This window comes from Rhinolophus sinicus, linkage group LG10, assembly GCF_036562045.2.
Source record: "Rhinolophus sinicus isolate RSC01 linkage group LG10, ASM3656204v1, whole genome shotgun sequence".
NCBI lineage: Eukaryota > Metazoa > Chordata > Mammalia > Chiroptera > Rhinolophidae > Rhinolophus > Rhinolophus sinicus.
Genome location: NC_133759.1, coordinates 102,071,380 through 102,095,620, shown reverse-complemented (window position 1 = coordinate 102,095,620; position 24,241 = coordinate 102,071,380). Strand labels below are relative to the sequence as shown.

General features: G+C 46.9%; 1 protein-coding gene across 11 annotated transcripts in view; it reads right to left on the bottom strand.

Moving 5' to 3' along the window:
* Positions 1-2,666: 2,666 nt before the first annotated feature.
* Positions 2,667-24,241, bottom strand: part of TENM2 (teneurin transmembrane protein 2) — a 1,556,107-nt gene continuing 1,534,532 nt past the window's right edge. For all 11 annotated transcript variants that reach the window (XM_019740878.2, XM_019740872.2, XM_019740888.2 and 8 more), the window contains 4 exons: positions 20,351-20,647; positions 15,883-17,497; positions 6,383-6,513; positions 2,667-4,764 (listed from right to left, as the gene is read on the bottom strand). In XM_019740878.2, the coding sequence (XP_019596437.2) occupies positions 4,003-4,764; positions 6,383-6,513; positions 15,883-17,497; positions 20,351-20,647 (2,805 nt within the window). In that variant the 3' untranslated portion in view covers positions 2,667-4,002. The remainder of the gene's footprint in view (positions 4,765-6,382; positions 6,514-15,882; positions 17,498-20,350; positions 20,648-24,241) is intronic.

Below are 24,241 nucleotides of genomic sequence, written 5' to 3'. Positions count from 1 at the left end.
TCGGCTCGGATAACACTAAGATAAAGGGTGGTTGAGAGCGTAGCCTGGGAATGGAAATAATAGGATAGCCGGCTGAGATCAGGAGAGGCATTAACAGCCGCCTAGGAGGGGCCTGTTCTGTTCTGTGACTTCACCTGGTCACGTCCCCTCTCAAAGCTTCAGTTTCTCATCTGCTGTTGTTTCACCAAGTGGCTGTGAAGTTCAAATAACATCAACTCATTTGGGGGAAGGTTTTTATGAATGCATAAGTATAAGGAGATCACTTTCACTGTCCCTGGAATTGGCTCTCCTGGCAGACGCTTTCTTCTCAGCCTCTAGCGGCCTAACACCTTCTCTGTAACAGGGCACCCAAGCCAAGTCCAGGCAGATTTTACGGGAAAGGCTGCCACCTTGTGGCCAAATGCAAACCCACCATTTACCAGGAGGACGCAACGGCTTGGGAAGTGGGGCTTTTGGAATAGGTGAAGTCAGTCTCTGGGAAGAAACCCCAGCTAGAACAGCCTTACGTTTAAAGGGCTGCCTCACAGCCAAAGTGCGAGTTCTGGGCATTGGAGGGAGGGTTCTGGCTGCTCAGCTACCTCAGGTTGGAAGGTGGGGCTCAGGTGTGGGCATGGTGGATCGGGACTTTCCTGGAAATCCCTGACTCGGGCCCATCAGAGGACCCCTGAAGGTAAGCCTTGGTTAGATGGCTCCTTAAAACCTTCTCCCTAGGTGTTGACCCTTTCTCCTGGGTGGGGTGGGGTACAGGAGGCGTGATGTTGGAGAGAGGCCCCTGATCCCGCTCTGGGCAGGGGGCGGGGCTCTCACTGGCTTCTTGCCTGAGATCAACTCCCTGCGTTGCTTGGCCCCACTCGCTGCATCCACCCCAAAGAGACACGACACAGTGGTTAGTCCCCTCGTAGCTCCCACCAAACGAGGCTTCAAGCTGCAGGCTATTCTGTGGGCGTCTCTCCAGGTGATTTGACACCAGTTGCATTAAACAAGGCAGGTGGCAGCTGGACAAGAGCACACAGGAGGACCTGTCTCCTGCTGGGAAACGGCCCAAACTCACTGTACTTGGGGAAATGAGGGTGTTCGCCCATGCTTCTGAGAAGGATGCGCCTCCGAAAAGTTTTGTTCTCTGGTTTGCTTTACTAAATCACAGCTTGCTCTGTGGGTAACGCTGACGGGGCCGTGAGACCTGATCCCAGTGTAAAGATGCTGGCCGTGCCCTCCCCCCCTCTAGCCCCTTTCCTCCCACCTGGGGAAACCACCCAGCCTGGGAGGCAGTGGTGACCAGAGCACTCTGGAGGGTCTCGGGGGATGTGCCACCCAGACTCCCCGGAGAGGTTTTGGAATCTGAGCTGGGTTTGCATCTGATTCCACCACTTACCTTATGGGGGATAACTGGCCTCAGTTTCCTTACCTGCTAGAAGCTCATCCTTGCAGTCTGTTCACTCAATTTACTTCCATTTCCTCCTCTATAGTCCAAAGTACTTTTTTCTCAGGTCAGTGGCCACCAGCCTCCTCCTTCATCTTGCTCACACGACCACATCAGCTCCCCTGCCTGTTCTCCACACTGTATCCAGCACACTTGTTTATGAAATTAAAACTGACTCCCTCTTGTTTTAATTTTAAAAATACAGTATTTCATCTTTGCACCTTCTGAACTCCGCCAGCCTTTTCTGTGTTCCAGCCTAACGGATTGTCTCACCACAGGCCCTTTGCATATACTGCTCCCTGGATCTGGAATGCATTTCCCCCTGTTCACCTGGTTAACTCCTATTTAGCTTTCAGACTTCAGCAACTTCTGTGCCATTCTCAGTCTGGGCCACATCCCCTGTGTGTGCACCATGGCTTTATAAGTTGATCCTTCTCAGCACCAACACCTCTGTCATTTTTATTTCTTAGTGTAATTATTTGACTATTGTCTGTCTGTGTCCCTGACTGAGTTTCATGAGGCCAGGACCCATGCTTATGTTTATTCACCCCCTTTACTCCCCAGAACTTAGCACAGGACCTGCCACATGGCAAGCTCTCAATAAAGTGTTGTTGAACGAATGAAAAAAGAGGATTAAATAAAAGTATTGTGTGCAGGGCACTTTACACTTTCTTGGTATGTAGTGAGCATCTATAAATACTAGCTGTTAATGATGTTATTCTAACTGCAGGGTTGGTGGGAAAAAATTCATCTAAATCAGAAGTGCTCTCCTTACTTGGGTGGCCCTATGTATGCAAGTTTTGGGGTAAATTGACCTAGTCTGGAAGAAAACACACACACACACACACACACACACACCCCTACACAAATACACTCACATCTTTCAATGTTACCCTCAGTTTCCTGCCAGCACCTCTCAGACCTAGAATGTGGCAGCAAGGAGAAGCCTGCCTGTTCCAGGAGGGCTGTGGGGACCCATCCACGCAATGGGTGGGCTGAGGGTCCTCACCGCCCACAGGTCCCAGCCCACACTCTCCTCTCTACCTCTGCTCCTGAGAGGAGGCTACAGGTATAGGCAGAGATCACTCTACAATTTAGAGTTGTTTGGGGAACACTAAAATACCACCAGCAAAACTCCTCCAAAAGTTGGAAATACCAGCTCAGTCTGTGCGTCCTGTCAGTTCCCCTTTTCTCCAGCCATGTTTACCGTTTTCTCACCTCAAAGCATTTCCACAGAAGACCAGTGTCCACAGGAGTTTTAGAGACTTTATTTATGTATAAACCATTTAAACACTTTGCCATAAATTATCTTTGCCTGTCCCTAGTCTTTGCTTAGCAGCAAATTAAAATTAATATAAAAACTCGATGAACAATTCATACATGTATATTACAAAAAAGTTCCTGTACCAAAGTTCTTATCAGACATTTTTTTTTGTTTTTTTAAAACATTTTTTTTTTTTCATTTTTGTGGGTTTTCTTTTTTAAATTTTTTTTATTTTCTCTCCTCGTGGTGACTTTCATGTGATTGTCTCAGTTTCTGGACCAAACAAACACACTAATAATTTTAAATCTGAAACAGTGATTGTGCCTTGAGGCTATGTATGTACAGGGTGATCTGAAGTGGTGCCCGTTAGCAAGAGTGTCACAATGCCACACCTCTACTGCAACTGATACCCACAAACTACGGAATCTAAACAGACTACACCCTGTAACTGCGTATTACTGTCCACAATGGAATCTTCAAAGACAAAAGAATATGAAATTTATCTGTAGTGATTATAGCCACCATTTTGAATTAATTTTTACACTCTGCGCTCAAATAAGTTAGCTCAGGCCAGACTAAGTTGGGACCTGAGAGTTAAGTGCTGAACGGTATTATTTCGCTTTGACTTTTGATGAACTTCTTTTTTTCTCGTGTTTTTTTTTTTCTTTAAAAAGTATTTCCAGTGCTCACTCTTTCACTTGTAACCCCCCCTCCCCAGTCGCTACACACAAATCACCCCCAAAGTCGTGTTTTAAATGCACCTGTATTTTAAACGAAAACGTCTGTAGTATTTGTCCAATAAGCAGTCTGAATGGTTTTCCTCAGCTGGTCCGGTGACGCTGGCCCCCATGGATGTCTGCGTTGCTCACATGTGAATGAGTGAGGTAATAGGACATGAGGCCTTCTCGTCTTCATGTCTTTGTTTTTCGGTCAGTGTGTTTGCTTTGCTTTTTGTGTTTTGTGGGTTTTATTGTTATTGTTGTTTTGTTCCTTTTGGACACTTTGCGTCTCTTTTCTGTGAAGACCCAGAACAAGTGGGTCATATTTTTAGGGGAACTTGCAACATTTTGTGTGTTTGTTCATTCATTCGTTTGTTTTGTTTTCCTCAGAATTTTCAGCCAGGCTTTAGTCTACTTCAGGATGTGGGACTTCTTGCTTGGACAGTAGCATTTGAACTCAAAAAATGTGAGCTTTTTTGCCACTGGTACCCAAAGCAGCCCGGCCTCAGTGCCCTGTTAGGTCTTCATCTCCTTAGGAGAGGAGATAACAGTTACTCCCGCTGAGCCATCCAGACGAGGAATGGCAGCCGATTATTTTGTTACCTCTTTCCCATCTCATTCTGTCTTAAAAACTGGATGTTGCTGCTACTGTCTGCGAGCTCTGGGTATTGCTCTACGGGAAGTACGTAATATCCCTCATAACCTTGCACACGTCCTGTGCTCAGGAGCTGCTGCTTCTCCCCCTCCGTCCACAGGCGGCTCCCCTCTCTCCCGTCCCTGGCTTTCTGTTGCTCCTTGGCCCAGGCAGTGCCCAGGGCCCTTTGTCTCGCCTGGTCCAGGACTCGGGCCTTCTCTTCGTCCAGGGTGTCCGGGGTGAGGCCGTAGCGGATGCTGAGTAGCAGCGTGTTGTACTGGAACTCAACGTTGGTGAACCTTCGAGTCCTGCCGTTAACCAGCAGTGTGGGTTGTGACACGGTCACGTTCACCCCGCTCTCCAGCACCTTGCGGCCAGTGGTGGTGCCCAGAGTGACCAGGTCGCCATCGGCCGAGCCGATCTTCACAAAATAGTGGGTGTCCTTGCCCTCGATGCTGTAGTGCATCTTGTCCAGGTAGAAGGCGTTGTTTAGCACGGATGCCACCTTGCGGCTGTCCTCGCTGGCGATGCTGGACACGCCGGTGGTCACCCGCCCTTCTTTGATGGCAAACATGATACCTTTGCCAATGATGGGCGTGGTGGTGGCAAACCAGTGGCCTGCTTTCTCTCGGATGTTGGCGTGGAGCTTTTTAGAAATGACCTGTCCTTCAAGAGCCATGAAGGCCTGATTGTGCCTCTCTGTTGTCTGCTGGACCCCTGTAATGAGCTACGGGCACAAGAAAACACAGAAAGCTGAGACAATAGGTTGGGCAACTGTTTGCATGGGTTGGGAAGCTCACTGCAAAAGCGTCAGAAAGCAAGAAGCTTGGGGCCCCCCGCGAGAACCCGTCTTATGTCTGTAATGATATGAGGTAATATAGGCCTACCTTTTGGAACTAGGACAGGCTGGGGGTTCCCAGTGCTCTAAGGAAGTGGCCTGTCCACTTGTAACTGTGCCACTATCTAAAGACACGGTGAGGATATTTGTCACCCTGCTGGCACCTGCGCCCAGGCCTACACACTTACTATGTCTCTCCATTAGAGGAGAAAGAGAGTCAGTCTGCACTCTGATGGTTTGGCAGCTGCTTTGCACACTTCAGACTCAGGAATCTCCTGACCTGAAGGGCAGGGTGTTTGTTTGAGCAGCTGTGAACCTCGCGGCTGTGACCTAGATTTCTTTGAGGCCAATGCCCTGCATATTTATTAACGTCCTTGGGTTAAGACCTTGCTACTCAAAGTATGGCTAGCAGCCGAGGAAGCACCGGGGCCCACCCTGGTCGAAAAGCAGAATCTCAGACCTCACGCCAGACCTACCGAGTCAGGAGCCGCATCTTAACATGCTCGGTGGTTTGTGTGCATGTTAATGTTTGAGGAGCAGCAGGCTAGGAGACTCTGGCTTTGTGGGCCAGAGGGATTATCCCTGCGGCCTGAGTCACTGGCTTTGGGTTTTAGCCCTGGTTCTGCAGAGGGAGGCCATCACCATTACCGCCTTGGTCTGGAGTTCTCCACTCGCAAATTACAACTTGTCTCAATTGGTGGTTGGGGGACAGGCTGGGATAATGGAAGAGGCTATGTTTGGGCGGTAATGGCACTTAGATAAATGAGAGAAATGATGGCTATTCATCCACGAGTGGTCCCCAAAGGGCAGAACTGAGAGAACGCTGTTCTCAATTACCCAGCAGCCCCTCCTTGTCTCTCTCTAGTTACACAGTCTGGACAATTTTCAGAGCAGCTGAGACCTTTCAGACTTTTAGAGTGCTGACCACCGGTTCTGTAGCTGGGATTATCTAAATACCGATGCCCTTCCCTCCAGTCCGATTGTGGCAGAGGTCTCAGCTGCACCCAAATTGAAAATGACCACCCTTTGGTCATCACTGAAAGACCAAGCACAAACTAGGTTCTGAAAAACTCAATCTGTATACATTTGGGCCATAAAACACTGGGGTTTTATGTGGGGGTATAAAAATGTTCTTTAATGGGACAGAAACTACAAACCATAGTTTTATTACATCCCATAAAAACCAAAAGGTTATGATATTATAGGCAGTGCAGATGGTAGGTTGTTGTTAGATTTCTCTGTGCTGTTGTTAATCAAAGAGTGACTCAAGGGTATATACTGAACAGATAATGATACCACAATTAAAGTAATAATTGAGGTTCGGAAGAAATATGTGACACCACTGACATTCACGTTCCTGGGAAGTCACGGTGTTTTTTCATGTGCCTTTTATACCCAGCTCCAATGTTTTCCTCCTCTGCTGACATACCCTTGGCTCCCATGCAATTCTGTTTGCAAAAGGCAATGATGAGAATCATTCAGATTCTCGGCAGGAACCTCCGCTTACCTGTCCATTCTCACTTGCTTGACTCTCTGACAACTCGTAGGGAGGAGGCACGAAGTACATTTTGGCTCTTGGGAAGCCAGGAATTATGTTGCTAAGCTGAAATCCAAACATCACAAGCCAGCTTTTCACATCTATGGTGGAAAAAACAAAGATTTCTGAAATCATCATGGATGGAAAGCAATAGAGGATCTGAGAGAAAGAACAAAATAAAATGGGTGGTTGGCTGTGAGGTCTAACAGGAGAGGGAGGTAAGAGCTTGTGAAGGTCTCCTGGTCCAGACCCAGAGCTTCTTTACATGGGTTCTAGGAATAGATGTCCTTCCAAACCTGGTCAGCTGATAACCCAGCATGTGGTGATTTAGAAGGCCAGGGCTAGAGCGAGGTAGATCTAGCTTCATATGTCCTTGCTGGGTGACCTTGGGCAAGTCCTGCCCCTCTCTAAGCTTCAGGTTCCTCCGATGTGAATTGGATAAACTACTGTAGCAAACTCGTTGGATTGTTGTGAGGATTAAAGGAGGAAATGCATGTACAGGGCTTGTCACAGTACCTGGCACATGGATTGCTCAACAAACGTGAACTCCTTCATTTGGCAAGTATTGAAGGGAGCATCTATTATAGGCCAGTCAATGTGCTTAGAAGCTAGAGATACAACGATCACCTAGCTGGGTAAGTGACGATCATTAATACTCAGTAGGGCATCTGGGCAGGGAGTGCTACGTGGAGGCTGGCTCATTATGGAAAGGAGGTTCCAAGAGTGTAGGGAAGGCAGAGTTCTCTGGCTCTTGCGCCCCTTTTCTCAGGTGACTATTCCTCAAGGAGAGACCAAAAGAGAGCTCTGCGTGCTCAGAGTAAGACTGCTCTTCCCCTGCCAGAGGTCAAGATTGAGTCTGTTGCAATTCCCATCCCATAGGTCCTGCCATCCACGGAATATAAGGCTCTCACAGTAAGACCGTGTCCCCCAGAGTGCCTTGCCTCCTTCCACAGTGACCAACAGAGCGTCCTGGACATCCATCCTTCACCACACTCAAGCCCTCACCCACACCATCAGCCTGGAGTCCAGCAGGGCTCACCTCTGCCTGCTCCTTCTCCCTGTTTGTAACATTACGCCTTATGTCCCCTTTCCACTGCTTCCCAACTCCCAAAACACTTCCACAGGTCCTCTGGAATTCACACCCATCCTCAGCAAAGCCCCCATGCCATCAACCTCCTCTCAATGGTTCCCTTCCCTTCTTGCTCCTACTGAAGCCATCTTTCCCCCATGGACTCATTTCTCTCCTGCTTCTCCTATAATCACTGGACCTGGAGGTATGAGTGCTCCTTGTTGAGGTATTACTGACTTCAGGGCCACTCACCTGCATTTCTTGATGCTTTTCTGCTCCACTCAGTCTCTCCATCTCTGTTCCTGAATTCGTTTCTGGTGATTTCAATGTACAAGCAGTGCATCCTTCCAACATTCTGGCCTCTTAGTTCCTTTGATGACCCTTCTCCCACTCACTGTCATGCTTATCCTCTGGGCCGTGTCATCACCAATGATTTTACTGATTCCCTCATTATCTCGATTTCATGCACATTACCCTCTGACTACTGCCGGGACTCTTTCTAGCTTCATCCGTTTTATAACCCGACACTAATGCTCTTTGATCCTCTCCCTTCCTTAGGACCTTCAATCCATCCTAAACTTCTTTCCCCCATCTTGGTCTCTCCCTTTTTCTTACAGAGCACACATTCTACGGCCAATTGTTAGAATCATTTCCTTATGTATTTTCTCCGATCCTTTGCCCCTTTCTCACTTCATCACATTTGCTTGGCGAAATCACCACGTTGGTTAAATCCAAGTCTTTGCCTTTTTCATGTTTGTACCTGGGCAGTTTGGATGTGGCTGGAGAAATGAACATACCCCTACTGACAGGTGTCACTGTGATTTCCTGACCACGAACCCTCATTGTCCTTCCTGCTGCCTGGCCATCTGACTACATTCCCGTCCTCCATTCAGTCATTCTCCCATTCTCCTTGGTGATGTTATATCTCTCATCGCTCTTAAAACCTCCAACACCTGCTTTCCCTTCCTCCCTCTAGAGTTGACCTTGTTGCCTATTCTCCTGAGAAAACTGATGTGGCCAGAGAGGAACTGCCCTAAACTCTCATCCCATTTACTGGCTTACCAGCATCTGTACTCACAGTTCCCATCTTCCTCCTATAGCGGTTTAAGTCAACCCTCAACTTGGGTACTAGGTCACATCCTTTCTTGCCCACTCAAGGACATCACGCCAGCAACTCTCTCTTTCTCCCCCATGCCTCCAATTTACTCCCGTTTCCAATGGACCAACCCCATCAACATACAAACATGCCACTAAATGTCCCTTAAAAACTTCCTCCGTTGTCTCTACTGCTCCTTTTAGCCACGACCCATCTCTCATCGCCCCTTCACAAAAACTCTTCGAACACATAACAATTCTCTCATCACACTGCCTCCCATTCTCCTCCCATTTTCTTCTGAATCGGGCTTGCCCTCAAGTACACTGAAACCACTCTTGCCCAGGTTACAAGTGACCTTTGTACTGCTAAGTCCAGTGTTAATCTGGGTCCTCATCTTGCTGGAACCATCAGAAGCGTTTGATGATGTGATGTTCCTGCCTTTTTTTCTTTTCTCCCCTTGGCTTTCTGGACAGTACATCCTTTTGTGTACCCTTCCCCTCCCTTCATAGCCACTCCTTGTCCCTTTGTGGTTCCTCCTCCCCCCCCTGATCTCCTAATGTTGGGGTGCCCTAGATTCAGTCCATGAACACAGAGGAGACTCTTATCTACTCTCACAGACGTGGTGATCTCATCCGGTCTCAGGGCCCTAAATACCATCCCCATGCTATGCTGACTCCAAAATGCGTATCTCCACCCTGGACCTCTCCTTGAATTCCAAACTAGTGTATCTAAGTACATTTCAACTTGACATCCAAAACCGAGCTCCTGTTCTTCCTCCTCAAACCTGTCCCACCCACAGTCTTTTCCATCCTTGTAGCTACCATCCTTGACCCTTTTTCTCACATTTAATCTATCAATAAATCCGTCACTTTAAAAAAGTCATCATTTCAACTGTTTTAAAGAGCACAGTTCAGTGGCTTCCAGTACACTCATGATGTTGTACAACCAGCATTACTATCCGTTCCAGACTATTTCCATCACCCCCAAAACAAATCTCATACCCATTAGCAGCCATTCTGCCTTTTCCTCTCTCATACATCACTGACAACCACCTAACTCCGTTCTATCTCTGTGGATTTTCCTGTTCTGGGCATTTCATATAAATGGAGTCATACAGTATGTGGTCTTCTTCTTTCATTTAGCATTCCTTGTTATGGGTGAATAATATTCCTTTGTTGGATATACTGTATTTTGCTTATCCATTCATCAGTTAATGGATATTGGAGTTGTTTATACTTTTTAAAAAAAATTTACTATTATGAACAATGCTGCTATGAACATTTGTGTACAAATTGTTCTTGAAAACCTATTTTCAGTTCTCTTGAGTATATACCTAGGCGTGAATTGCTCGGTCATATGGTTAAATCCTTTTATTTCTAAAATAGATCCAGAATCTGGGTCTACTTCTCGCCATTAACACCACCTCAACCCTGGCCCATCATTTCTTCCCTGACCTCCCACTGGCCTCCCTGCTTCCACCTCTGCATCCCACATACCTTATCAGCATGGCAGCCAGAAGCAGCCTTTAAGCATGGAGCAGACCAGGCCGTTCCTCTGCTCAGAACACTCTGGGAACCCCTCCCCCCCTCCATTTCTCTCAATGAAAAGCTAAAGTCCTCCTAATGGTCTATAAGGACCCTCGCCCATTATCTCTCTGACCTCATTTCCCCCCTCTCCCCGCTCACTCAGCTCAGCCTCTGTGCTATTTTTTGACCACACTAGGTGCACCCTGGGGTCTTTACACTGACAAGAGCCTCTGCCAGGAGTGCAGACACTGAAAGGAGCTCCTGGCTCGCTCAGCTTGTCCATGTCTTCTCAGATGTGTCCCTCTGCAGTACAGTCAACCCTAACCACCACATTTAAAACCTGCCCCCACTCCCATTCCACCCCCAGCAATCCCAAGTCTCCCTACTCGGCTTGTCCCCCTCCCCCACCTCCCTCCTCCAGCGATCACATTCCAACATGCTGCATCACTTGTGTGTTTATTAGATTCATTGGCTAGTGTAAGAATTTAAACTCTACCAGGGCAGGGAGTTAACAAAATCTGTTTTGGTCACTGATGTCTCCCCAGACCCTCCAACAAGGCCTTGCACAAAACAGGTGCTCGGTAATGATCCATGGAATGAATGAATGAACACAGAACATACGTGGCAAAATCTACCCTCCCTGGCGTCAGTGTAACTATCTGTACTTGCCTGAGAACACGCTTCTGCAGGGGCTAAGTGTCCTCCTTCCGTGGGACTGTTGTGAGGGAGTTAATGTTGACTTTGCTACAAAACATACAGGCAAAAAAGAACCCAGAGAGGGAGCCTGGGATCCCTGGTGCATCCACTGGCCTGGGCCTTGGGCACAGACTAGTTCCTTGAAGGACTTGGCAAGTACACATATTCGCGATAGCCCATTTAAGAACACAGGTTTGAAATTGCCTTAAAAAAATGTGTCAGCATCAAGCAGAGAGAAGCCTGGTTTTAGTCCACCAACAATTGTGTATTAACAGAGCAGCTATTTTGTGCAAGGTTAGTGCTGGGTGCCGCAGAGCATGCGTTTCCTAACTTTGGAAACCACGTTCACTCGTCACAACTGATTTGCCATATCCAGGTAACACCTGTACTAGTATTTACTTTCTGATTTCCGAAAAATAAATGTGCCTTTCCCACTGAAGTAAACTCATTTAAAAAAAGAAACTTTGTCACTCTCATAAGTGGGAAAGCAGCCTCACTGGATGCAAACAGAAAATAACTGTAAAGTTATAACAAAGAAAACAAAGCAATGCAATTCAATTGAGCATGATTTTGTTACCAGCTACTGAGGGAGTCTTAGATCTGCTGTCTCCATTAAAAAGGGAGATTAGAAGTGTTAATGAAGTGTTAAATACATACCAGTATCCAGTGGAGACTTTCTCTTCCTTGACTGATTTGACGGAATAAAAAGAGGGCTGAAAAGAGACTAACTTTCCCATCTGTGTTTCCATGTTATTTAATACCTCATCTGTATACCGCAGGAAATGATCCCATCTTTCACCAGGGAGACACAGTATGTGCAGGGAATTCCCAGAGAGGCCAGAGAAGTCTTTGCCTTCGGAAGATCCTCCCCGTCCTGGCCTTTCCCCTGTAGGGACCCCTCCCTAGCAGTGAGGAGGGACCGCTGGTCCTGCCTCTGAGACCAGGAATTTTCACGGCCACTCCCAACAACAATAATGGCTCACATCATCTCCCTTTTTTTTTTTTTAAAGTTCCTGACATGGCTTGGTTTCTGAGTCTAACCCTATTCTGAAATGTTTATTCAAGTTGCTGGTGTCCTCCTCTGTTCACAGAAGGCATAACACCAACACCCCTCCTCCTTTCGAAGTAACTGGTGCTATCTGGTGACAGGTTCCTGAAACAATCTGTTGAGAGGGAGTCGCTGAGACAGGAGCGGGCAGTGTGGCCCCTCCCAAGACCTCACTACTCCCCTCTTCTCAGGTTCTTCAGGGCATGTATGTGATTATGCTGCCAGCTCCGACGTGAGTGTCCTTTCTCCGAAAATGCTGTCGGCACAGCAGCTTAGGTGTTAAGGCTCAATAGAAGAGGGTAATGGGAGAAGGAGGCTGTGCCTTCCTCCTCACGTAGGGACATTAAACTCCACAAAATCCAACCTTATGCTTATGTGTGCCTGGGCTTTGAAGCCCAAAGACCTGCCTGGGGGAAGGTGTGGGGAGATAATAGAGCCAGTGTGGGCGACGTCTAGGAGGTTCGCTCCACTCCCAGTTTGTCTGGGGTTTCAGGCTTGCCACAGCCATGCCACTCAGGTAAGAGTTAGGATCTGTTTCAGGGTGGAGCTGGAGACCCCTCCTCACATCCCCCCGAAAATTATGCCAAGGCGGTGTCTCCGCTCTTCCAGTACAAACTCCCTGCGTCTGAGTCCATTGCTGCTTATACGTAATAAACCCATCGCTACCATGTCCCGGCCTTTGTGCTACGCTAGGTGCTTTATACCTCACGGTTCATTCACTTGTCACAGTCCCATGGAGGGAATGCTGCTGGAGTCATCTTTTTGCTGATATAGAAACTCAGGCTCAGAAAGGTTCAGATGTTTGTTCAAGTTACACAGCAAGTGATTGGCGAAGCCAGAACGGGTGATGTGCTCAGGTTCTGCCATCAGAAGGAACTGGGCTGAGGACAGGCCAGGCTCGGGGCTGGGCGCTGGTCCCAGTCTGTCCGGGACTGGGGAGTCTCCTGGGATGCTAACATTGGGAGGGGGTCTGTCTCCCAGTCTGTCTTTCTACTAATACCTCTTTTTTTTTTTAAATCACAGACGTATCAATCATCAATATATTAACGTAAAAACAACTTTTAAAAAGGGTGCTGCTTTGGAGCCATGAGTGGGAAAGGAATCACTTCTTGCCCTCCTCACCCACACCTGGCAGCCACACCTATACTCCAGCCCAGGTGTCACGGGATTCCTAATGGGTACCCTGTATCCTGCCCTCTCTCCTTCGTGCCAGTAGCATCCCTAGGCGGAAACAAGCTGCCTCCAGCCTCCGGAGCTGCCTCTAGCATTCAGAGAACTGTTTCCAGACAGCAAAGATTCTCTAGAGCACCAGAGAGAGAAGGTTCTGTTTTTTGCGTTCCTCCCGACTACATCTTAATTACTTCTTCAGCTTAAATTGTGAATGGCAAGTTCAACTACTCTGCTCAGCTCCTAAGTGGCAAATTAAGACTCATTTAGAGGGGGTTTACAGATGAGCCAACATGCGAATAGCGGAGAATGAGTTGGTGTTCTCTGCTGGGATCCCCTCTCCAGGGGTCGTCTCATCTTGAATGGGCAGCAGGTGTGGGCTTGTGTCTGGTCCTGTTCTCTCTCTCCCCAGGCCCCCCTTACTCCAGCACCGACTAGACATCAGCCCTAGACACGTGGCTTCTGCAACACTACCTTTTATGTCAGACTCTTCCTAATGGTTTCTGGATTCAATTTTGTTGGACTTAGTTCAACTTGATTTAATTCCCATTTATTGAGTCTCCATGAAGCACTGGCACGAGGAAAGCCATCTTGCCATTCAGAAAACTCTGCTAAAATTTTTTTTTTTTTCTTTTTGCCTTTTCAGAAGAACCAGAAAAGTAGCTGAGGGGGTCAGTTGAGGTTGACTGTTCTCTGGGAATGATTTTGTTTGGGCCTTGGCAGCTGTGACTATCTGTGCAGCTTACTTTGAGGGCTTTTTAAAAATTTGCCTCTGGCCAATGCATATCCTCATATCCAGCGCCAAGCAGGGCTTTAGAAAGCACATTCTGGGTGGTGGGAGATTCTCCTAAGGCTGAAAGGCAGGGTCTGCCTCCCCGTTCACACTGTTTCCTATGTCTGGAACCCTCTTCTTCTCCCTCCCCCACTTCACAAAGGTCTCTGCTCAAATGCCACCTCCTTAGAAAGGCCTCTGTGAACACCCTAAATAAAGGGGACACTGCTCATCACTGTCTAATCCCTTATCCTGGTTTATTTACCTTCACAGCACTTATCGTTATCTGAAACTACAGACATACGTGTGCGTGTGTTCCTGAGAGGTCCTTTAATGTGCAGCTGCAGTGAACTGGGGCAGACAAGTCATGTGAAGCCACAGGGAAGAGAGGAAGCCTGGCCCAGGAGCACGGGAAGGCCTCCTGACGAGGTGCCATGGGGAGGACAGAGGGGAACAACTTGGTCCTGGGCTCAAAAGTGACCAGCTGCTTCAATTGTGGAGGGATGCTGGGCTCAGCTTCAAAGGGTCTGGAATTTGTCAGTGAGGCATGGCATGGCCACACCTTGATCTTTAAGGTCGTCTATTTCTTTCTGCAGCTGGGGATGCTGAGGGCAGCACTGTGCTCCAGAGAGCTACCGCTTCCTTTCCTATCTTGGGGCTGGATAAATGACCCCTCGAGGCTCGATGCCTCCCTGGCTCATGGCCAAGAGCTATGAGTTTCCTGGAACTTGGGGGTGGGGCTTGGATTGGGGTCCCCACGTTGTCCCTCTACGATGCATGGGCAGGTGAGATGACCCTAGCTTCTTTGCTGGGAGTCATTCTCTTTGGGTACCCATTCATCCATCCATCCATCCATCCATCCATCCATCCATCCATCCATCCATATTTCCTTGCTTATTTCCCTGAGGGATTTTGTCTTGCTTGTCACTGTATCTTTAGTACTTAGTATATGTTCCATGCTATGAAAACATTTGTTGAATGGGTGAATAGATGGATGAATAGATGGATGTTTGTGGATGGATAGGGACCCTCATTTCACCAATTTCTCACTTATCATGAGGAAGTACATTATTTTCCCTCCTTGGCCTCTCTATCCATACGATTCTCAAAGCTTCCGTTGCCTCTCTGACTTTTGCTCATTGTTTGTTTCAGCCTTGACCCATTTCTGCCAACCAAGATTCCCTTCTTCAGGTCCCATTTGACATGGGGCCCTTCTGTACTTCATCAAAATTTTCAAATCTTAAGTCATACACACACACACACACACACACACACACACACACACACACCTTTGAGAGAAGGGTGTTTGACTTGTTCACCATACCCCCAGAATCAACAAGCATTTAGTCAATGAGCATTCATAGAGTGGCACCCCTAGCATGGTGCCACTCTATGAATGCTTGTTGATTAAATAACAGAACAGATACCTATAAGGTAACACAGACTTAATTCTGCTTTGCATTCTCATTGGTTGTTTATATGTATACCTTGGCAGCCTGGTGTCAGGAACTGGGTCTTAGCTATCTCAGCACCTATGCTAACTCATTGCTACACTAGTAACGATAATGTTAATAACACAAGCAGATACCCTTTTGTTATCATTCACTGTCTAAGTGCAGGCACTAGACTTTATCTACATACGTTCATTTACTCTTCAAATCATTCTATGGGGTGGTTTTATTAGTGTCCTGTCACAGAGAAGGAAACTACAGCTCAGAGAGTTTGGACAACTAGCCCATGGTACACTGGCTTATAAATCAAAGAAAGAGAATTGCAACGAAATATTTCTGACCAGAGTCCTGTTCTTTCCCCCACCATAAGGCTGTTTCCATCTGTTGGGGTAGCAAAGGCTCTTATAAAAGTTATTTCAAGTGAATGGATTTGGACGTGGTCAGGATATCTCCAAACAGACTTGGTGACCGCTCTGTACTGCTGTTACTTGACCGTTCAAGGTACTGTATGTACTGCCCAGTGTTTGCAGCAATACAGGATTCTAACCTAGTATAAGATGTAAGACCTTCTGAAGTTCCCAACAGTCTACCAGAACAACCACCCCACAGGGAGCCACTGCCCAACTGAGGTGGCAAAGTCCTCACCTGTCACGTAGTTCTTCAAATCCAGTTCGTTGCTGAGAGGATTGTTGCTCTTGAACATATACAGGTTAAAGGGGGCTGGCTCCTTGCCCACGTTTTTCCACATGGTGTAGTCTGGAGAGGTCCATCGTCCCGCCAGCACGTCATAATCGCGTTGCGTGAAGTGGACCAGCTTGGTTAGGGGATCGTAGAGACCCCCATGGAAGCCAATGACCATCTGGAAGTCCGGGTTGGAGTCATAATAAATCTCCCCGTAGGCTGTGTACTGCAACTGTTTGATCATGAGACCATTGATGCTGAACACGGCCAGGGGAGTCCCTGTGTTATCCGAGGCAACATAGTACTCCTCCCCACTGCTGCTCTCCATGGCGAAGAGGTGACCTTGGAGGTCATAGTAGAGCGAGGTTATCTCCGAGTTGGAGTGATTATAGACATGGGTGATGCGAGTCGGGTTGTGGAGGTCCGAGTAGAAATACTGTAGATGGTGGCCCAGGTTGGTCTTGTAGGAAGCCCGCCGCCCCACACCATCATAGCGGTATTGGACGCTCCACCCGCTGGCCTTGTTGTAGGCTCTCGTTAGGAGGCCCTTGGAGTTGTACTCGAAGATATCAGCCCCTCGCTGGCACAGATACCCATCATCATCGATTTTGTATTGCACATCACCAAGTCTGGTTATCCGATCCCGGAGGTCATAGCGCAGGGGCATGAGGCGCACACTGTTGCCCGGGTTCAGCAAGTGGAGGTTCCCATTGAGGTCATAGCTGTAGCGCCAGGTCGGGCGGTCATTGACAGCCACACTCTGGAGCTGCCCATCGCCGTCGTAGTCATAGGTGTACTTGGTGGTGTTGGCATAGGGCCCCAGTTTTAGCTCCCTCTTGATCACTCTTCCCATGCTGTCATACTGCACGGTCATCCAGTACATGAGGGACCGGAACATCTCATACTGCACTTCCTTGATCCGCCCGTGGGTGTCAAAGTGTTTGCTGAGGGTCATCACGGCAGTGGTGATGATCTGGTTGATGTCATAATAGATAACTCCAAACTTGCCAAAGTGCTCAACCTTGCCAGAAATCTCGTCATAGCGGTAGAGGTCAACAGGAAGGGGAGTTTCACTTATGACGGGCTTAATGCTTGCGATCCGGAAGCTGTTGTCATGATAGGTGTAGTCAAACCTGGCGTTGACCATGCCTTCCTCAGAAAACCTGTAGATCTGCTTGTCCACCAATGGGCCAATTTTCCGGTACCTGATGGTACAGGAGAAGCCCCCACTTTGGAGGTTGACCATCTTCAAAACACCAGTGGTCTCGTCATACCCAAAAGTGACGGCAGTGCTGTCATAGACAATCTCTGATAACTTGGAGAGTTTCCCATACTTGTAGAATACCTGGCGCCCGGTGCCCAGAAAGGACGTCTTTAGGATGCGGCCATCATCACTGTAGTCAAAGATGACCGAAGCGTTGCTTTCAGGTGGGTTGTAAATGTTGCGGATGTAGCCAATGGAGGTGTGTGTGGACATGCTGTGTCGGGCGACGCTGGGCATGGTGACAGCGTGGAGACGGTCGGAGGAGTCATACTCAAATATGTACTGACGCTGACTCTGAAGCAGGAGGACCATGGACTAGAGGAAGGAAAAGGGAAGGTAACACATGAGTTGGCTCTTGAGGACTAATCACTCAAATTGACAGAATTTATTACATTTCCCCAAATGTTACTTCAAAAGACATGAAGGATGGGGAAGTTTAGACCAGAGATTACGAGTAGATTGATTTCACTGGGCACGCCAACTTTGATGGATCATGATAGCTGGCTGGAGCGGTGCTTCCCTAACTGTAATGTGCATGAGAAATATGCAGGGCAAGTGTTGGTGACGACGTGGAGAAAAGGGAACCCTCATGCACTGTTGATGGGATTGCAAATTGGTGCAGCCACTATGGAAAACAGTGTGGAGATTCCTCAAAAAATTAAAAATAGAACTACCCTGTGACCCAGCAATTCCACTCCTGGCTGTCCATCCAGGGAAACTCAAAACACTAATTCAAAAAAATATATACACCTCTGTTTATTGCAGTGCTATTCACAGTAGTCAAGATTTGGAAATAACTGAAATGCCCATCAATAGATGATTGGATAAAGAAATTGTGGTACATTTATACAATGGAGTATTATTTTGCTATAAAAAAGAATGAAGCCTTACCATTTGTGACAACATGGATGGACCTAGAGAATATTATGCTATGTGAGATAAGTCAGGCTGAGAAAGACAAATACCATATGATCTCACTTATATGTGGAATCTAAAGAACAGAATAAGCAAGCATATAAAACAGAAATAGACTCAGAGATACAGAGAACAAACTGGTGGTTGCTAGTGGGAGGGGATGGGGGTTGGATGACAAAGGTGAAGGGATTAGGAAGTACCAATGGGTGGTCACAAAATAGTCACGGGGATGTGAAATACACATGGGGAATATAGTTGATAATATTGTAAAGACTATGTAGGGTGTTAGATGGGCACTGGACTTATCAGGAGAATCACTTCATAGATTGTATGCCTGACCACTATGCTGTACACTTGAAGTTCAAGTAGAATAATATTGAATGTCAACTATAATTATATATGTTTATATATATATAATTCTTCATGTCTTTTGAAGTAACATTTGGGGAAATGGAATAAATTCTGTCAATAATATTATTGACATTCAATATAATTATATATATACATATATAATTATACATATATGAATATCTTCTATTATCATCTATCTATCTATCTATCTATCTGTCATGTATCTATATGAAGTACAGCACAGGAATATAGCCAATGGTATTGTAACAGCTATATATGATGTCAGAGGGGCACTAGACTTAAGGGGGTTTATGACTTTGTGAGTGGGGCAAATGTCTGATCATTATGTTGCTTTGTACACCTGAAACTAAAATAATAAAAAGAAAGAAATACGCAGGGATCTTGTTAAAAGGCAAACTTTGAGCCAGTAGTTCTGGGAGGAGATGGGCCTGGGAATCTGCTTTTGTAACAAGCTCCCAGGTGATGCTGATGGTGCTTGGACCATTCTTTGAGTAGTGAGGGCTTGGAGGATGGAGGTGAGAGGCACTGAATTTGCCTCCAGACCCAATCACAAGGAATTCTGAAATTGTTTAAAAGTGACTGCCACTGACCCAGAAGGGGATGGGGGTGATGCACATACTGTGTTTTTCACACCCCTGATTAAATCTGAAGAGAAAGCACATCCTCCATTTAGAAGCTACTGAAAAGATTAAATAGCCCAGAATCATTGATTTTTTTGGGGGGAGAAAATGGCCTCGAACTTCAGGCAATTGGGAGATTCCTGCCTCCTCTGGTCAAGCAGTTCAGTACTGTGTTTCCCCGAAAATAAGACCTAGTCGGACAATTAACTCTAATGTGTCTTTTGGAGCAAAAATTAATACAAGACCCGGTCTTATATTATAGTAATATAAGACTGGGTATTATATTATATTATGTTATATTGTATTATATTACATTATATTATATTACATCATATTATTATACCCTGTCTTATAGTAAAATAAGACCGGGTCTTACATTAATTTTTGCTCCAAAAGACGCAGTAGAGTTGATTGTTCGGCTAGGTCTTATTTTCGGGGAAACAGTATTTTATGGCATAATGAGAACAGTATTCAGGAAGGAGCAAAGGGACAGCAGCCCCTCTCCTGCAGAGGAGGTCACAGCTCTGTCAGTGAACACTGTAACCAGCAGGCCAGGAAGGAAGGAAGGGAGGGAAATGGACCTGCATGGAGGTGAGTCCAGGTGAGAGGCCCGGGATGAGGCAGCCTCTGTCTAATGACTAAATGACCAGCGCAGCCTTCAAAAATCTTCACTGGTGCCCTGAGGGGACCTCCTTTTACTGCTGCTTCAACTTGACCTTTTCTGACGTGGAGACCTGAATCTTGCACTTTCAGACACAGGGAATTATGTGGAGAGGATCCATGGTCTGGTTCAGCAATGGGCCAAGTGGGAGGGTGGGGGTCTGTGGGCACAAGCTGTAGGCAAAATTCCCTACCCTGATGGTTTAATTTCAGGCAAGGCAGAAATGAGTCACTGTATTTCCAATTCATAAGTCATGACTAGCCGTGCTGCCAGTGGGATGATTCTGTCAGCTTCAACAGCACTTATTATTATTATGGTTTTTTTTTCAGAATAAAATCAGACAATCTGTCCTTTCTGCCATTACTGAGTGTCTAGCACTTTTTTTTTTTGCTTTTAATGGTAATAGTGCTGAGCTATGAATAACATTTTCCTTCAGATTTCCTTCCTTCCAGTGAGGGGGAGGGGACGGGAAGGGGAGCCCTTGTGGAGTCAAAGTAAAGATGTTAAAATGTCTTATGGCAAAGCGTATCAGGTCAACGTAAAAAGGGCAGCGTGTGTAAGAGAAAGCACCAGTTGACCGAGGGCGGCACGCTCACCCACCTTGTCGAGATAGGAGTAGCTCCACACTTTCCCATCAGCAAACATGCGTGACACGATCCGGCCTTGCTTGTCGATGTCCGTCCTCTCGCTCATGGCCCCACGCTGCAGGCCAGCCAGGCGCCCATTGAAGAAGTACGAGACGTTGACGGCCGCCAGCCCGCTGCTGGGGAGCCAGAGGAAGGGGCGGCCCACCTGGTCGTAAATGATCCTCAGGGTGAACTTCCGGTGGTCGTCGTAGATCTTTTCTGTGCGAATATTCCGGTCATAATCAATGGACAAGAGGTTCCTCCCATGGACCTAGAAAACACAATGGGCCTGGTTTGAAAGACATCACCTGGTCATGTTAGCTCAGGCTTCTGTGGGGGACATGGCCGGCATGACTAGGGCACAGTGTGCATTGGAGGAAGAAATAACCCCGACATTATTTAGACTAGTGCTTCTAAACCCTTCACATCACGGTACATATAGAAAATGGTAATGTTTGTAGGCTGCACCAGAATCCAGAAACACGGCTGCTCATGGTCAGAGATAGCTGATCTGGGCATGGCTGCAGCAAGCAGTTACGTAGGCTGTGCACTGCACAATTACAAGGGGTGCCATCATATTGTAGAAAGTGGGAATGGTGAAAACAGTGCAGTGCTGCACAAACTACATAGCCATCCACAACAGCCCTGGACCTTGAGGTTCTTGTTGCTTTGACTCGCCACCCTGAGGGCAGGAGAATTTGTATAAAGGCATACCTTCTTTTGTTGCACTTTGCTTTATTGCATTTTCTACAAATTGAAGCCAAGGCCCTCTACTAGCAAAAACATTCTGAGTTGCTTTATTGTGAGACTCACTTTAGTATGGTGGCCTAGAGTCCGACCTACCTCTGACGTATGCTTGCATTTGCACACTTATAACCCTTTTTGGGGCATACCATCAGCTGAGTAGCTAACGATGTTTAAGAGCAGGTGCCAAGATGTCTTCTGAAGCTTTAAGTAAAGGGACCTAGGAGGGTGGGGAGAAGGTCTTAGAAATCCGTATTTTACAAAGATCTGGGACTCTAAAGGCTCATTCCTATGAGAACTCCTTTACTTCTATCTAGAGAAAAATCTTGTCAAGGATGCAAGACACCCGTGGGGGAGACCTGAGCAAGGCTGGGGAATTCCAACAAAGGGAAGGACCAATTTACGTAGATTTGAAAGGAGCAGTGGAACACATCCAGACATGATTTAATACTAATTTAGAAGTTGATCTGATCTGACAGAGAAGAAACCTGTCCCAGAAGGCAGAGCTGGGAGACTAGACTCTGGTTAGGGGTAAAGGAGATCACTCTTGAGATTCATCCAGCCCTGAGTGAAGGGCTGGAAGTGAGTAAAATGAGGCCAAATCCAGCTCAGGCTCTTTCAACATAATTGACTGCAAACCTAGACGTCCCTGGGGTGACCACTGGAGGCAATAGGAGATGGAAGCAGGCAGAAAGAAAAGATGTGAGAGATGTCTGGTACCTCTTGAGTTGACCCTAATAATTCAGTAGCACTTAAGGATAATAGTGATGATGGTGATGATGATGGCAATGATTAACTTTAATATGTGCTGAAGGGTAGTATACACAGGCATTGTGTTAGGTGATTTGCACCTATTGTCTGAGTCGATGCTCACAAAGATCACTTGACAAACAAGGAAACTGAGTCCAAAACAGAGAGGTTACATACTTGCTCAAAGTCACACAGCAGTGAAGTGGTTAGTCTGGAACTTAGGTCTAAAGACCTCAACCAATTAACCACTTAGACATTTAACCAGCTTCACTGCTGTCTGTACTATATATACTCTGAGTGCCCTAGATCTGTCAAATGAGGCAGAGACTGAAAAAAGCAAGCCACAGTCCTTGAGGGCTCCATGCGCCAGCTTTATGTGGAGACCAGGGATAATTCTATTAATAATACCACAGACACCTGCAATCTGGGGAGCAGCACTGCACCCAGAACTACATTTCACAGCTTCCTTTGGAGGTAAGGGTGTGGCTAACATGATGTAAGTAGTAGTTGTTAGCTGGGTCTCCTGGGAACCTTGAAGGAAGCTACTCAGCTAAGAAGTAAGCACCCTTTTGTTGTCCCCACTGTCCTCCTTTTCGTAGGTAGAATGTGGATGTGACCCCTGGAGCTCCAGAATTCACCTTGTGAAGATGCGGTGACTTTGAGGATGGAGACCTCAAGGATGATGGCTCACCCAGAGAAAAAGAGTCTAGATGCCTGTTGACCTACGTGTCTTCAATGGGCATCCACACCAGCCATGCATTGCTTGCCTCTAGACTCCTTTTAGGTCATAACAAATATGAAGCCTGTATCTTGTTTCTGCTCTTATTGTTTCTAAGCTCTGTGACTAGCAAGTTGAAACTAATCTAAAGTGATACAAGGCCCTGATGGTTTACAGGTACTGTGCTAGGTACTTTTACGTATCTGATCCCAGTTTAATTGCCACAACAAAGACAGACATTATTTTATGTATGGGCAACTGAGCTCAGAGGGATCACATAGCTAGACAAGTACAGGGGCTGGATTTGAACCCAGGACTACTTGATTCTGCAAACTATTGCTGTTTCCATGGAATCATCCCAGAGAGAAGGCGGTAGGACATTTGAGATAGAACATTTAGAAGAGAGAATGCATCAAAGCGTGGAGCTAGAAATAAAGGTGGTGAGTCCTTGGGTTTATAAGGAAATGATTTCAAGTGGGAAGACTCACATCACCAAAGTTGTAGCAATTGGGAAGAACAGTCAAGAAGGCAAACAGTGAGGGGGCAGCACTTTTTTTAACGGGTCCAAAAGCTGCCAGAATTACTGGGGGTGTTGATCCCAAATTACAGTCACCATATCCAGGGCAAAGCACAGGCTGGGGATAGAATGATCACTTGCTCTGGAGATAGACATTTAGCCACAGGGGGTTGCTACATTTGGGACGGCTGCAGAAGATTCCTAAACCTATGTGTTTAAGAATTTCTGTTCAAGCCTCCGCCAATGCTTTATTGCAGGGGTGTCCAAACTTTTTTCATTTTTTACCAAGGGCCATATGCGGTAAAATACATAAACAGCCGGGCCACTTACTCAAGGTGAAGTACGTATTGCCTCACCTGGTTTATTTAAGTAAACTAAATATATTTTTGGAATTTGCTGCGGGCCAATCAACAATGGATTGCGGGCCGCAGTTGGCCCGCAGGCCGCGGTTTGGACACCCCTGCTTTATTGGGTAGAACGAATAACGTGGCAACACGGATGAAGGGTTTTCAGCGTTCCCTGAGCCAACAGGTGGTGACTCCCCACCATGCTTGTGTGTTTGCCATCTCCTTCTGGCCTCCTTCCCTTTCCTTATTTCCCCCCCTTGTGTTTCTCTTTGATATAATAATATGATAAAGCCCCCAGTGCATTTATTATTCATTAAACATTAAATCTATGCTAAGGCCAGGCTTGGCTCCTGCTCTGGAACGAATGCAAGGACGAATGACACCAATGAAGGGTGTTCTCAGCACTGCCCTCGTTTTATCTGAGTTTATCCTCACAACAACACTCCCAGGCAAGCAGTATGATTATCCCCACTTTACACACAAGGCACAGGTAGGTTGAAGTGCCCTGCTGAAGCTTATACAAGTCGTAAGTTGTAGAGCCAGGATCCCAACCCAGAGTCTGCTCTCTTCACCTCTCAGAACCGCCCTCCGACCAGCAGCTCTCCATAAGGCCTACAATTCTAAGTCACCTGGGCTGCTCCCTCCAAGCCCTGCTGTGTGACTGGCTCTGCAGTGCTCAGTGAGCCCCCCAGGGGACAGAGGCCTGGCGATTCTGATGTGCATCCGTCGTTAAAATGCACTCAGTGTGGGGGCGGCTGGATGGCTCAGTTGGTTAGAACGCAAGTTCTG